The sequence below is a fragment of the Pongo abelii genome, chromosome 2 (assembly GCF_028885655.2).
Source record: "Pongo abelii isolate AG06213 chromosome 2, NHGRI_mPonAbe1-v2.0_pri, whole genome shotgun sequence".
Classification (NCBI taxonomy): Eukaryota; Metazoa; Chordata; class Mammalia; order Primates; family Hominidae; genus Pongo; species Pongo abelii.
Window position 1 is genome coordinate 88848130 of NC_085928.1, and position 16280 is coordinate 88864409.

The following is a 16280-nucleotide window of genomic DNA, read 5'->3' on the forward strand; positions in this document are numbered from 1 at the left end:
CTTTGTCTCTCTCCTTTTTTTCTCACTGTGCAGATTATTTTTAAAATAGTTAACCATTGTACTTTCCTAAACTTCACTAAAGAATCTTCAGTTAATGAGAAAGTTAACAGTTTGGCCTAGTTACTTACACCTTCAATGAAGGCATGAGACATCCTTTGATACAACCTCTGTAGAAATGCAAGATTAAGTGCATTTCTTGTTTGACACGTGCTAATTTCTTTTGCTCAAATGTTAGCCCCTAAAGACACATGTGAGGTGCCTTTCTTCAAGCTGATTCGACTCAATTCTAGCGCCTTTAAGTTGGAAACCTGAAAGAAGATTTTTGAAGATAAGGATAGATTACTTCCTATGAAAACACTTGAATGATTGAGTTGAGTATAAGCCACCAGAATGTGCGTAGCAGGTTTCTACCTGGCACCCTTCAAATGTGAACGTGGTGCTCTTTCATGTACTGCATTTAAAAAAATGTGTTTGGTGAGTTTTCCTGCTGATACAGACTATTACACTCCTCTCAAAGAAAGTGGGTGTGTATCTCTATAAATTTTGATGATTCAAAAAACATTTTAAAAAATATTAAAACTTTTTCTCTTAAAAAAGAAACCTTATTGGCCAGGCATGGTGGCTCACGCCTGTAATCCCAGCATTTTGGGAGGCTGAGGCAGGTAGATCACCTTAGGTCAGGAGTTCCAGACCAACCTGGCCAACATGGTGAAATCCCATCTCTACTAAAAATACAAAAAAGTTAGCCAGGCGTGGTGGTGCATGCCTATAGTTCCAGCTACTTGGGAGGCTGAGACTGGAAAATCACTTGAACCTGGTAGGTGGAGGTTGCAGTGAGCCGAGATCGTGCCATTGGACTCCAGCCTGGGTGATGCAGCGAGACTCCATCTCAAAAAAAAAAAGAAAGAAAGAAAGAAAGAAACGTTATTTATAAGAATAAAGCCTGATAGAAGCAATTTTTTTTTTTTTTTTTTGAGACAGGATCTAGTTCTGTATCCCAGGCTGGAGTGTGGTGGCACTATCTCTGCTCACTGCATCCTTGACTTCCCAGGCTCAAGAAATCCTTCCCTTTTCAGCACCCCCAAGTAGCTGGGACTACAGGAGAGTACCACCAAGCCTGGCTAATTTTTGTATATTTTTTAAGAGACAGGATTTTACCATGTTGCCCAGGCTGGTCTTGAACTCCTGAGCTCAGGTGGTTAGCCCGCCTCAGCCTCCCAATGTGCTGAGATTAGAGGCATGATCCACTGTACCCTGCTGAGAAGCAAATTCTTTATTATCTTTATGTCTCACGGAGACCAGGCTATTACTGTCTCCTTTTGGGTTTTTTTTTTTTTTTTTTTTGGTGCTTGTGTAATAAAATGTGTTTGTTATGTAACTATGTACTGAGGTTAGACAATGGGGTTGGATCCTTGGGAAGAAACAGTGTGTACAGGATTTATTATTATTTACAAATTCTGCTTTACTAAGCATAGAATTACAAACAGTAGTTAGGATTGATTCAGCATCTCAAAATCATTTCCTGTCTTCCTGGCCTTACTCTAAAAGATGTGAAGTGATGAATGGATCGATGACATTCTAAGGTTGATGTCTTTTATCATGTAGCCACTGAGTATTATTGATATCAACTGTGTTTTTCAAACTTTGATCTTGATGAACCACCCTTTATGATTTTGTTCATATGAGAACACGTATTATTTATTTAATGTTATCTTTAAAATAACTTTTAAAAAATAGCTTACTTTTTAACTTTTCAAAAGGAAACTCTTGTTACTACCATCCCTATTATGTATTCAGCTGATTAATTTCCTATTATATAAAACTGTCTTTTTAAACTTCAAGTGAAAAATAAGTCAATTTTTTAAAGTATTGCTCTTTTTCTTAAATTCTAAAGGCAAACTTTATATTGCTATCATAACTTACCAGTGAGATTTCTCTATGGCAAATTAAAAATATATGTATCTATTAAAAAAATTAAAACGTAAAAATCTATTTATGTACAAGTGAGAGTCACATAGCACACTATAGTGGGACCTAAATCAAACTGGGAAAGAGTGGCTGAAAGTGAAGATGGGCCACTACTGGAAGAGTGACCCATACTGGGTGCTACCATTGACACAGGGTTTTCTGTTAAAGCTTAGCAAGGGTTTGTTCCTACCCCGCACAACTCAAGAGAGTCAAGCTTGCCATTCAGCTAAAGAGGCGCCACATGGGGTTTACTGTCCTTTTTAAATATTTCCCTGGTTCCCTCTTGACGAGTCCCCTTATTAAGGGAAGGTGACCTCAACTTTTTAGGCCTGTAAGGATGCCGGCAGTAATGAATTTTTTATCTTCTGTGAGGCTTGCTCTGAATTGGATTCAGCATTATGCTGGTGCATATATGTAAAAAGATGACCAATTGATATTCAAATGTAATGAGGAGGAAGGTTTACTATTCAGCATAGCCTCCTTTGTTTTTAGCCCTAGTAGGTTCTTTGCACTAAAACAATACAGCTTTCCTCTTCCCATCTGAAATCACTGTGTCTAGCTGGATAGGAAAGACATCTTTTCTAACCCACTCCAGAAATAAAATACAGTTTGTTCTGGTTTTCTAGTTTAATTTTTTTTAATGTGCCTAGAGATTTGGATGTGAAGTCTTAAAAAAAAAAAAACAAAGTATTCCTTTTGAAAGATGCAAATGTGTCTCTCTATCACCTAGGAAACTATTATGGGACACCCAAGCCTCCTAGCCAGCCAGTCAGTGGGAAAGTGATCACGACGGATGCCTTGCACAGCCTTCAGTCTGGCTCTAAGCAGTCGACCCCGAAGCGAACCAAGTCCTACAATGATATGCAAAATGCTGGCATAGTCCATGCGGAGAACGAGGAGGAGGATGACGTTCCTGAAATGAACAGCAGCTTTACAGGTAAAGGTCAGACCATGTTGCCCTCAATGGACCTGGGGAAGGGATGACGAGGAGGCTTTTGCTTAGAGTTTTGAAAAGGATGCTGTTGTCAAGAGGGATTTTGTAGGGTCGCCAAAATTCAAACTTGGACCACACAGTGCTTGCAGAAGAGATGTTCCTTTCCCTGGTCTTCTTTTCATGCCCCTTTACAGGAATATTTTAACTTCACCAGAATACCTTAAAGGAGCTGGGGGTGAGTGTATGAAGAAGGAAAACGAGAAATCAGCATGGTTTCTTTCTCTTCAAAATGATATATGTATATAAATATCTGTATTTTGTTAATTGATATTTTTTGGGGGGGTAACTTGCAGCATCTCTATCATTATGGCTGATTGCTATGAAGCAAAATATGAGAATGTGTTTTATCAGTTTAATGTCAGTTGATGCTGTATGGAAGGCCAGCAGCATCCTCTTATATCTTTGAAAGCAGAGATATAATGGAAGGATATTATGTGTTCAGTTAACTTATGCAAAATTGCTATATGCCTTAAAAGGGAGAAAGATGGAAAAGTAAAATTCTAACATTATATCCTATATATGCATTCTATATTATATAGCCTATGTATTACTGACTATATTATATATATTTTATCTATATTCAGGGCTGTCTACCTCTGAGCCTAGGTATGTTGTATTTTATGAAGGGATTTTCAAGGACAAGGCCTTTGGGTAAGGCCATAAGGCTGAGTACTGCACAACTCCAGGGGGCACCATTCACAGGGTATGATGTGTGTTCCCTGAAGGGCAAAGATTGCAGTGAGCCGAGATTGCACCACTGCGCTCTAGCCTGGGTGACAGAACAAGACTCTGTCTCAAAAAATATAAATAAAAAAATAAATAATAAATAATAATAATAATGTTGTGTGTTCCTTGGGTTAGTGCAGTGACCCAGAAGAGCTCAAGAATATTTTTTACTATATGAGGATCTGACCTTACATAGTAACTCCAAATGTAACAGCTGAGTAAGATAGGAGTAACTTCAGTCTATAGTGTTGTGAATTAGAAGAACACCTTGTTTCTTCTATTGTTCCTATCCTTAAATATTGTCTTTAATAATTTAGAGTTATAGCTATGAATAAGTTATCCATTTTCAACATATGAGATTATCCTTTCCCATAGTGGCCTTTTCTCACATTACCATACTTCGGTCATTGTTTGATTAGCATCAGCCCCCGTGAAGGGGGAAATGAGTGAACTGTTTTCCCCTGTGCTACCAACTCTAACAGAATATTTAGGAAAAGTTTGATATTTATGAATGCTGTTTGCAACCTGTATGGGCCTCACTTGGGTTTTTTAAAATTTATTAACTAAGCTCAGAAGACTAAAATTTATCAAATGGAAATAAAATTTTTTGGATGAGTTTATTGTCATAGCAGTAGGATAGCCCAACATTTGTGCAAGAAGTGTTAGGTAAAGACAGAGGAGATTTGTTTGTTATCCTGGCTTGGCTCTTGGTAGTTGTCTTTTTAGAAACATTATGCCTAACTCATCCATGTGTAAAATGACTCGCTAGGATTGGATCATTTCTGAGTTTCCCCTTTTAGCTGTATGAATTTGACTCCATGAAAATTTCTATTTTCTCAATTAGAATGGGTTATACCAGTGCCTGCCCTATAGTTGTAATATCTAGAAGAAATTTGCCACCTTGTACCTATGTTTTAATTGAAATCAGCTGTTTTCATTCATTTAGGAATCTTTCATCTGCTTATAGTGGCCCTTACCAAAATGAAAACAGATCATGAAAACATGTTAACATTTCTTTCAAAAAATCTCACACTTTAATGCCATGATAATTTGATAAATAAGAATAGCAAATCATGGTATAACCTAAACCATAGTTGTGGTCACAGAAACAGAAGACTTTGGAGGTAGTGTACAGCAAAACAGTTTTGCCAAGCAGATTGGGTGGTCCCCAAGAAGCTTGTGTGCCTGTATTTGTCCTCCATTTATTAAATAGATTTTTTGGTAGAAAGAAGGAACAAAGTAGAGGTAGTTGACTATAAGTCTAGATGCAGTTTCCTGTTTCTAACTACTATCAATCTCTCTCTCTAGAAACCATGCCTCAGAAAATCTGACCCCATAAAATCGCCACTTGAAATCCTGGCATCTTAGAACAACTTGTGGGCCCAGATCATCATTGCCAAAATCAGTCTGATGATTAGTTTTCACACAAAACAGAAAGCCAAATGACACCTGATTGTGTTCCTCACGTTCTTATCTGATACCAAGAAGGCCAATAGGGTGCACTGAGGAAAAAGTGGCCTTGAGATATGCACGTGATGGGACCTCTTCACAATGTATGGACCATGTTGACTGTCCCCTCACTTATAACACTACACCTGCGACAGCTGACAATCTGTCATACACTAACTCATGCTAAATCTTTCAAATAATTAACACTACCCAGTCCATAAGTATGTGAAACTAGTGGTATCAAAGCATTTTGTGTTCTGAACCACATTACATAGGAATCCACCAGCCAGTTTGCACGTAGAGTGACAGTGGCATAATGAGGTGTTGGCTTCTGCTTGGGCCAGCTGTGATAAAGGCATGAGCAGCATATCAAAATGTAGAAATATTATGAAGCCATTAAAAATTATATTTACCAGGATATTTTTAATAACTTGCTGCTGTTTCTATCTTAGCTGCCTTTTGCTTGAGTGTTTTGAAGAAGGTATGTCTCAATAACACACCTGAGTAATGTTGGGACTGTTTGCAGACAAAAGATCAGGGAGCCTATTGGCCAGAAGCATCCACGGAAGGCAGCCCACCCCTCCTTTCTGCAGTCATTGATTAAGGCAGAAGCTGAGCAGTGAGCAGTCATCCCAGATGCTCACCATGGAACTGACTGTGAACACAAAGCAATGGGACAGTCTTCTACAAATTCTGCCCAAATTATGGACCTAAAAAGAGCCCTTGAAAAAGAACACTTCCTATGTGGGCTTAATGAAGGTAGAGTTACACTGTTGGCCAAAGCACAGTTATATACACAGACAAAGACTTTTGCAAAAATATTGTGTTTATTAGAGACAACTTAGAAAGTGTGTAACAAGGGCCGGCGCGGTGGCCTATGCCTGTAATCCCAGCACTTTGGGAGGCTGAGGTGGGCGGATCACCTGAGATCAGGAGTTCAAGACCAGCCTGGCCAACATGGTAAAACTCCGTCTCTACTAAAAATACAAAAATTAGCTGAGTATGGTGGCGGGTGCCTGTAATACAAGCTACCCAGGAGGCCAAGGCAGGAGAATCACTTGAACCCCGGAGGCAGAGGTTGCAGTGAGCCGAGACTGCGCCATTGCACTCCAGCCTGGGTGACAGAGTGAAACTCCATCTCAAAAAAAAAAGAAAGAAGAAAGAAAATGTATAACAGATCACCATAACTAAAAAGTAACAGGTTCATTCATGAACACCTCTGAGAGACATCGAAACATTACTTAATCATGTTTCTAGGTTTTTTTCTTCCAATAATCCCTGATATTCTTAAACATTAGGTTGCTGACACTTCTTTTTTGTTGGTAGACAGTGATAAAGCATTGCTTTGGAATGTTAAGAGATAATAATTTCTTATAAGAGCTAATATTTCTCAAGTATGGACTATATGGCAAGTACTTTGCTGAGTTCTTTATGGATATACCAGGGAGGTCAAACACCTGGTCCAGTATCACAAAACCGGTGAGGGAGGGTCAAAGCTGCCACTGCAACCCGGAAAGTCTGATTCCACAGCCTGAGTGCACACCTACTATGCTATTTGTGTTTTAAATCAAGTTCATCAGCTTTATGGAGCCTCAAAGATTATGATTGGTTGTACACAGTGGGAGATACACAAACCTAAAAGCATGTATAATTTAAAATGAGCTTCAGAAATCTTCTTTGACTTGGCTTATGTTGTTGAAGTCACCTTTAAAAGTCCCCAAGAGTGAGTGAGTGTGTGTGTGTGTGTGTGTGTGTGTGTGTGTGTGTATATAAATGCTTGGAAGCTTCTGATTTACTATGAATAAAAATGACATTCGTGTTCACTTATGTTTTATAAACGATTTTTACATGTATCCCATAAACCTCCTGAAAATCTTGAGAGAGAAGCAATCCATATATTACCTTCCCAGTTTTGCAGATGAGAACCCTGAAGGACTGTGTACCTGTTACACCACTGAACAATGGGAAAACCAGGTTCCCTGTCTCCCCATTCCATCTTGTTCCATTATGCCATTCTACCTGTCCTCTTTGGATTCACTGGTAACCTTTAGTAAGAAAGTGGTGGCTGTGCTCCTAAATCTTTGGTAAATTAAATGAAAGGTTTTGTTTGTTTGTTTGTTTGAGACAGGGTCTCGTTCTGTCACCCAGGCTGGAGTGCACTGGCGCAGTCACAGCTCACTGCAGCTTCAACCTCCCAGGTTAAAGTGATTCTCTCACCTCAGCCTCCCCAGTAACTGAGACTATGGACACGTGCCACTACACCCAGCTAATTTTTAATTTTTTGTAGAGATGTGGTCTCACTATGTTGCCTAGGCTGGTCTCAAACTCCTGGGCTCAAGCACTCCTCCCTCCTCAGCCTCCTAAATAGCTAGGATTACAGGCGCATGTCACCATGCCCAACAAAAGATTTTTTTGAAATCTCAGCATGTGTCAGAGTCAAAGCCATGACTAAGGCTGTGAATTCTTGAGTCTGCCGTGTGTGCCAGCAGCTCATTTTTGGACTTTCCATTTTCTTTCAGAAAATGAGATTCAGATTCTGTTGAGCTGAGAAGAAGATATGGAAAGCATATAAAATAAAAACAAATACTTGGATAATTTAAAGTAAGATCTCATTGCTGGAGGGTTTTTTTTTTCCTCCAGGAAATTAAAATTACTGAGAGATTTTCCAAGAGAGCTAATATTCCCTTCATGCATTGTCTAGGAACATTGGCAGGACTTTTTTTTTTTTTTTTTGTAAACATGTAGACATTCAGTGTTAAATTGAGTGCATCTCATTTCATATGTAGTGGCTTACCCATTGGCACTACCCTTTTCCTGTTATATCCAGTTTCTATTAAAATAGGTTAATTAAAATTTTTAAATAACATTATTCTTCCTCCTTATCCTGACAGTTTGCTGCCTCCTAAGTGAAAAGGCTGTCACTGAGTTTGGACAGTTGTAGTTCCAATAAGAGGTCTCAGTCCCAAGCACCCATTGAACATGCCCCAGGTGCCAGGCACTTTGCATGTGTTAATTCTGTTCTCATGCCATGTACATTATGCCCATTTTACAGATCGAGAAATATGTGCTCAGAAAGGCAAAGCCACACAGCTAGAAGCAGACAAGACTATGATCTGTGGTCTGATGTTATAACCTATCCTTTTTCTCCCTATTTGTAATGTATTTGCAGGCTGGGGGACAGTTCTGGCCTGAAGACAAAATTAATCATAATTTTGATGAAGATAGAGGTACTTTTGCTGCCGGCAACTACCTACTGTGGCTCACTATGTGCTAGACACTATTCTGAGCGTCTTATCCATTTAATCCTCCCCACAACCCCGTAAGGTAGAGATTGTTTTTGTCCCCATTTTCCAGATAAGCAAGTGAAGGCACACAAGGTTAAGTACTTTGCCCACATCAGTAAATGGTAAAGCCAGGATTCAAACTCGGATAGTGTGGCTCCAGGGTCAGTGCCTGTAATCATGACCTTTCATTTTTCACTGGTGTCATACTGCATTATTTTTTAAAGAAATTAAGATTGAAAACTTGGGAGATTTTACATAAAAATACAGATTTCCAGCTTGTCTTGAAAAATCAGAAGTTTGGCAACCCCAAGTCCACTCTCCTCCAGGGCACAAACTGTCTGGCACTGAGTGCCCAGCTCCCTTCAGCCTAGACCCACTCTCTATACATCTCATTTGCCTCTCTGGCCTGGCACTGGTGCACAGAGGAGTATGTAGCCAGAGACTGCACCACTCTCTGCTCATTGGCGGCAGGGCAACACCTGTCCTAGGAGCCGGAGGTTCTGGTGATTCTGGAACATGGCAGGTTTAAACCAAGAAGCAGGTAGAGTAATTCCGAACTGAAATTAGAACTTTTTAAACCATTGATTTTCTACATCATTTTTTCTTTTAGTTCATAGGAGAACTCTTAGTGTCTTTGTCTTTAAAATGTAGTTATTATACCACCTGAATATTCATCACCTGGGTACTTTAAAAGTGTGCATTTTGGAACCTTACCCCAAACCTGTTTCCTGGAGGACAGAGCCAGAAATATGCATTTTAACAGTCTCTCCAGGTGATTCTTTTATGCACTTAAGTGTGAAAAGTCTACCTTCCAAAGATATGCCAGAAATGAATATTTGTTGGCTTCTAGAGAATTAAAGGTGACTCCTTTAATTCTTGCCGGGTTTTGAATTTATTTTGTTGTTGATTAGTAATTTCAAAATTTTTCTTCTATGTTGGCCTAATTCCTTTCTGTTCCCTTACTTATAGTTCATCTATTAATCTGCACTCTTGGATGCAAGTTGCAAAACTAACTCAAATTGGTTTAAGCAGGAAAGTGAATTTGGGGGTTCAAGCAAACAAAACGAGGGGCATCCTTGATTTCAGGTATGAAATCAAAGATCAGTGGCTCAGTCAGGGATATTAGATGACTTTCTTCATCTGTCACCTCTCCTTTTTTCTATGTAGACTTAATTCTCTTGCAGGTCATGTCAAGATGGCTGCCAACACCTGCAGCATGAGAACCTATTAGCAAATAGGCTCCAGTCAAGCGACCACCTCTGGCTTCATGGTTCCAGTAAATCTTCCATGCCTGACATTCAAATTTGTTTGCCTTAGATCATGTACCTATTCCTGACCTAATAACAAAGACAAAAATGATAGAATACTCCTGATTGGCAAGGAGTAGGATGTGGAGCCAGAAGTAGGTCCCCTCCTGGACCATGTGGACCTGGAGTGGAGGGGAGCACCACAAGAATACCTGATTGGTGCTAGCAGGAGAAGAGCAAATAGATGCAGGGCTGGGAATACCTACAGGCAGCCTCCTCTAGGGTGGTACATTTTTGGTGGTGGTGGTGGTTTAGTAGGCTTGGCATGTCCTCCATCCAGCTTTTAGATTACCTTTACTCTCATGTGTGTCATTGGAAGCTTCTCATCAGAGAAAGCTTTGAAAACAGCCTTTTATTATTGTTCAGTCTGTTTTTGCTAAATCAAAAATGTCTACAGAATTACTGTGGGAGGTAGAAATTCACTACTTACCCTGATTATTCAGTTTTAAAGCCCCATGGAGATTGACATTTAATATCATCGGCCTCTATAAAAATTCAACCAGAATGTCAACAATGCCATTTGAGGATATTTTGATGACATCGCCCCTAATGTTTCTAGTTAATAAGAAGGCAAGGAGACTCAAGTATTTCGAGCCTTCTTTTAAGACTCAAGTCATATCAGTCCACCAACGTGGTACTTTTCTGGGGGTAACTGTCTTGGTTTTCACAGGAACATGACTTTTTCAAAAGAGGTTCCAATCTGAGTCACTGGTATAGCTGTCTTCATATTCTAAACTTTTGTATACGTTTCAGCTTAATTTACCATTCTTTGATCTTTGCCAGTGTCTACCAAAAATATTTATGCAAATATAAAAATAACTTATAAAATCATTTATACAAGAATGGGTAATAATGCCACTGTGTCTGTGTTTTCACCCTGGATACTTTTTTGTGCCCAAACATCTTCTGAATAATGAAATCAAATGATACCTATGGAATAAGGGTGCAGATCCATCTGTGCTTTGATGGCCTTATCTTAGTTTAAGAGTTTGAGTCATGAATTGGTTTCTTCTTTGACATTTCCAAGATTGTGAGCAATGCATTACTTGGGATTTTCTTTCCCTTCTTTTTAAGTAAAATAAATTTCATTGATCGTTTCGATGCTTTCTAATTAAGGGACAGACATCTAAATAAAATAGAAGTAATAGTTAATGGCCAGGAATTAGGAAAGGATAAGAGTGTTTAAGAATATAGATGTGTATAGTTGCATACTTCCCGGGTATGGGGTATGATTGCTGAATACCTTTTTTTTTTTCTTTTTTTTTTTCTCTCTTTCTCTCTCTCTCTCTCACCTCTTCACATGATTAAGCAGCCGGTTCTGGTGAACAAGACGAGCACACTCTCCAAGAAACAGCATTACCACCTGTGAATAGTAGCATCATTGCTGCTCCCATCACGGACCCTTCTCAGAAGTTCCCTCAATACCTACCTCTTTCTGCAGAGGATAATTTAGGTCCTCTACCTGAAAACTGGGAGATGGCCTATACCGAAAATGGAGAAGTCTATTTTATAGAGTAAAGTATACCATTATTTCTACCTAAATCTCTCTCTCTTTCTTTTCCCTTCCTTCCCTCTGTCTAGCAGCTGCCAACGTAAATTACGTTTAAGGGATTGATCACCCACTGATGGTATTTTTTAATAAGGTTTAATAAGTTTTGCATAAAAAGGTAATTAATTATTATCTACTTATTGATTTTCAACAGTTTGAGGAAGCATTAGGTTAATCATTTCCCTAAAGGTTTAGACAACTAAATTATGGTATATAGAAATTATGACATAATATTTAAAGAGCATATTTAACCATTAAAAATAGTAAATATATTGCTTTTTTTCTTAATTGAACTACAGTGTCCTTATTGTTTTAAGACTTCTTCATATATTCTAGATACAATTCTTTTATCATATATGTGATTTGTATGTATTTTCTCCAAGTCCAGCTTTTCTGTTCATTGTCTCAACTGTGTCTTTCAAATAGCAAAAATTCTTAATTTTGATAAAGTCTGATTTATCAGTTTTCTTTTTAGTCAATTGTGCTTTTGCTGTAGTAACTAGGAAGTCTTTGCCTAACACAGAGTCATAAATATTTTCATTTTTTACATTTTGTGTTTAGGTCTGCAATGCGCAAGTTAATATTATTACATGGTGCAAGGTGTATGAATTAGGTTTGAGAGCAGACAGACAGGAAAGTCTTTCAGATTTATAAAATGTGAATGCTAGCTTTTCTGAAAAGGAAAAAAAATGCCTACATTTGAAACCATTCTGGAAAATCTAAGATAATGTGGTTTTCCTAACCAACAGTAGTCAGTTTTTAAATGCAGTATTTTGACTTTATTATCCTATCATTGAGATTCACCATGTTTTAATGTACCACTAAGAAAGAAAAAGAAAATGGCTGATTAAATTTTTTAAAAAATGAAACCACAGATTCGTTTATTATACTCGTATAGATTGAAATTGATCTACTGTTAAGTCAACGATAACAAAGGGGAGGACATTGCAGAAAACTATGAGAAGGATCTCAATTTTGCAAAATATACATGTATACACACACATCCTACATCTATTCTATGTGTACATTTGTTTCTGTTAATATGTTACACACATATCCTACATCTATTCTATGTGTACATTTGTTTCTGTTAATATGTAGATCAAGGTCTAGACACAGAAAGTTCTAGAAGTATCTATTAACAGTTGGGTTTGAGTTAAGTAAATAACTTACTTTCTAACCACATTTTTCACTGATATTGGTTGTGAATTTTTTATACTTTGTGTGTGTGTGTATACACACAGTTTGTTTATTTATTTATTTAATTATTTTATTTATTTATTTATTTATTTATTTTTTCCCTTCCTGAGATGGGGCCTCACTGTATTGCCTGGGCTAGAGTGCAGTGGCATGATCATAGCTCACTGCAGCCTCTATCTCCTAGGCTTAAGTGATCCTTCCGCCTCAGCCTCCCAAAGCGCTGGGATTACAGGTGTGAGTCACCAAGCCTGGCATACTTAGCATATGTTTTATAATTAGAAAAAAACAATGAAAATTAGGTAGTATGATTTTTCTAAACATATGAGAGTTAGAGAAAAGGCTTGGATCTCAGAACACACTCTTTGACAGCCGGGTGCAGTGGCTCACGCCTGTAATCTCAGCATTTTGGGAGGCCAAGGCAGGCAGATCACCTGAAGTCAGGAATTCTAGACCAGCCTGGCCAACATGGTGAAACTCCATCTCTATTTAAAAATGCAAAAATTAGCCAGGTATGGTGGTGCATGCCTATAGTCCCAGCCACTTGAGAGGCTGAGGCAAGAGAATCGCTTGAACCTGGGAGGTGGAGGTTGCAGTGAGCTGAGATCGCACCGCTGCACAGCTTGGGTAACAGAGCAAGACTCTGTCTCAAAAAAAAAAAAAAAAAAAAGAATACCCTCTTTGAGAACCTACCCAGGAAGACTTCTGAGATAAGTGAATTAGAGCTTCTGTGCTATTTTCCAGCCAGAGGGAGGGGACAACCCATGTTTCTGTCTTCATGTTAATGACAAATGCTTTTTAAAGATAAGGGTAAAAGAAGCAGTCTTTTCTTGAGAGTCAAGAAGTGTATTAGTTAAGAGCTCAACTAAAGGGTCATGTTGTTTCCATCATTTACAAGTTATTTGACCTTAGAAACTTGAGTTTACCTCTTGCATCTCAGCTTTCTATACATATATATAAAAGGAGGACTTGAATATTATGAATTGTACCTACCTTGTCAGACTGTTGTAAGAATTAGAGGAGATAGAGAAGCTGAAGTTCTTGGGCTAGTACTAATTAGTGATCACTCTTGTTATTGTTACCATTTTCATCATCATTATTTGTGGTTATTCTGAGGAGTTTAAACATTGTTATAAAAACAGATGCCAACCATAAACTCAGGATTTTTTACTTAGCTTTTGCAATAAATTGCCTTTGAAATTATGTCACATTAGTAAAGAAGAATTATGCTGAGAAAAGGGAAGGATAATAGGTGTTCCTGATACAGAATAATCTGTGAAACTCAGATTCTTAGAAAAGAAGGTACCAGTAATTTTGTTCAAGACTGACTTGATATATTGGAAAAAGGAAAGTTGGATATCTTGATGGTTAGCAGGATGCTGGCCTCCTAAACTATGGCTGGCTTACAAGAGAATGTAGTGATTTGCCTATTTTTTTGTAACTTAGCTTTTAGCTGATGTGAATCCAATGTTTCATTTACCTAAGGTTTAGTAGAAAACTTATACAAAATGTGGCTTATGATAATTATGGGATTTGGGCTGCAACTATCAAATTTCATATATATTGAGTGATTAGATATATATCATTTATATTTTAGCCTAAATTATATACACTTGTTACTTTGTTTTCATGTGTTTTTCATTCCAAAAAACTTCTTTTTAGGTTATCTTTCATTGAATAGCAAATTAAACCGCATTAGAACCAGAGCTACCTTGTTTATGCATGTACATGTGTGTACACTCACACGCAAATATATACACATTTGTTTTAGAGTTTTTGGGAAATTGAAGAAATAGTAGAAATTTAAAAGAACATTAAAAAATCAAGCATGAATTTATAAACCTTTGTCATTGTATAGAAAACAAACATAAGAAGACTTTGAAAGGAAGAGCAAATAAGACAGACTGGCTAGGGAGTGTGGGATCAAAGGAATACTAGGTGGTGAGTTTCCTTTCTGTTTTAATTCATTTATCCAGACTTAAAGCTAAAGAGCCAGCAACCCAGAAATGCCAACAGATAGAGGCAAATAAAGCCCTAATAAAAGCCTGCTCTCTGTAGCCAAAGGATCAGGAAAGGGGCATCCTACAAGACAGAAAACTTTTATCCAACAACCATTCTACTCCAGCAACAGCACAGAAAAACCTGTGGTCCCACGCCTCAAGGGTAGAAGCTTAGACTTCTATCCTTGACAGGCTGTGTGACTAGGAGCTGAAACCTCCCTGCTGGGTGGCGTCAGAAAAGGCCAAATGTAGAGCTGGCACTTTGCATCCAGGCAGTAAGGAAATTCCCCTTATTTCCACATAGATTTAGTGGAGACCACTTGAGGGAACTCAGGACTTCCACCCCACCTGGCAGTAATGAAACACCCTCTTCCTCCCCACTGGTGTGATGTCAGAGGAGGTTTAGAGGAGAATCAGGATTTTTACCCCCATCCAGTGGTAAAGAGCCCACCCTCTCCCTGTGGAGTCAGAGAGGCCAGCTTGGGAGCAATAGTGAGATAGTCCTACCCTCCCAGCCTAGCTGGTATCAACAGAGGCCTAGTGGGGAGCTCAAGCCACCATCCCCACGCAGCAGTAAGAAGGAGCCCATTCCCCTCTCCGTTGTCAACAAAAGCCAAATGGAGACCCACCTAAAAGTAACAGATAGCCCCCTTTCCTCTTTTCAGCCATATTAGGAAAAGCCAATAGAAGGTTTAAGATCCAGACCCCTATAATGTAATACCGAAAATATCCATGTTAATAAAAAGAATCACTTATTATCCTAAGAATCAGAAAGATATCAAAATGCGTGAAAAAAGGCAATGAGTAGATACTAACACAGCGATAATAGCACTGTTAGAATTACCTAACAGATTTTAACGCAGCCATCATAAAATTACTTCAGCAAGCAGTTATACCATGCTTAAACCAAATAGAAAATTAGAATGTTTCAGCCAAAAATAGAAAGTCTCAGCAAAGCCGTAGAAGATTTTAAAAAAATAGAAAAATTTCAACTGAAAAATACAGTAACCAAAACAAAAAGCTTAGTAGATGGATTCAACAGCAGAAGAGAGCGGGGAGAGGAGAGAATCAGTGGACCTGAAAATAGAAATTACCCAATAAGAACAATAGAGAGAAAATCAACTGGGGGAAGAAAACAAACAAACGGAGCTTCAGGGGCATTTGGAACAATAACAAAAGATCTAACGTTTATTTCATTGGAGTCCCAGGGGAATAGAAAGTGGGTAGGACTGAAAAGAAAAGTACTTGAAGAACTAATGGTTGAAAATTTTCTGAATTTGGCAAAAGAAATAAACCTACAGATTCAATAAGCTGGCTGAACCTAAAGCAAACTACAGCAAGACACGTTCATAGTCAAATTTTTGAAAACTAAAACCAGAAAAACATTGAAAGCAATGAGAAATGACACCCTATGTATGTTAGTGAAACAAGTAAAATAACAGCATATTTGTCATCAGAAACAACAAAGGCCGAAAGGAAGTGGCATAGCATTTTTCTAGTGCTGAAAGAAAAGAAGAATTCACCCAGAATTCTACATCCTGTGAAAATAATCTTTAGGAATCAAGGGAAAATGAAAATATTCTTAGATGAAAGAAAACTTAAGAAAATTTGCTGCCAGCAGGCCTGCTCTCAATAAATGGCCAAAGGATGTTCTCTAAACAAAAAGAGAATTCTAAAACAATACTAAAATTCTTAAAAAAACAAACAAAAACAATGAGGAAAAGAGAAGAATGGAGAAAGTAAAACTATAGATAAATAAAATACTTTTCTTCACCTTTTGAGTTTTCTTTTTTCCCATTTTTATTG

The 16280-nt window shown here is 38.1% G+C and overlaps 1 protein-coding gene across 39 annotated transcripts in view; it reads left to right on the plus strand.

Annotated features, from left to right (window-relative positions):
* Nucleotides 1–16280, plus strand: part of MAGI1 (membrane associated guanylate kinase, WW and PDZ domain containing 1) — a 678789-nt gene that overhangs the window by 552423 nt on the left and 110086 nt on the right. For 21 of the 39 annotated variants that reach the window (XM_054550295.2, XM_063721564.1, XM_063721567.1 and 18 more), the window contains 2 exon segments: nucleotides 2699–2905; nucleotides 11041–11242. In XM_054550295.2, the coding sequence (XP_054406270.2) occupies nucleotides 2699–2905; nucleotides 11041–11242 (409 nt within the window). 39 annotated transcript variants of the gene reach the window in all.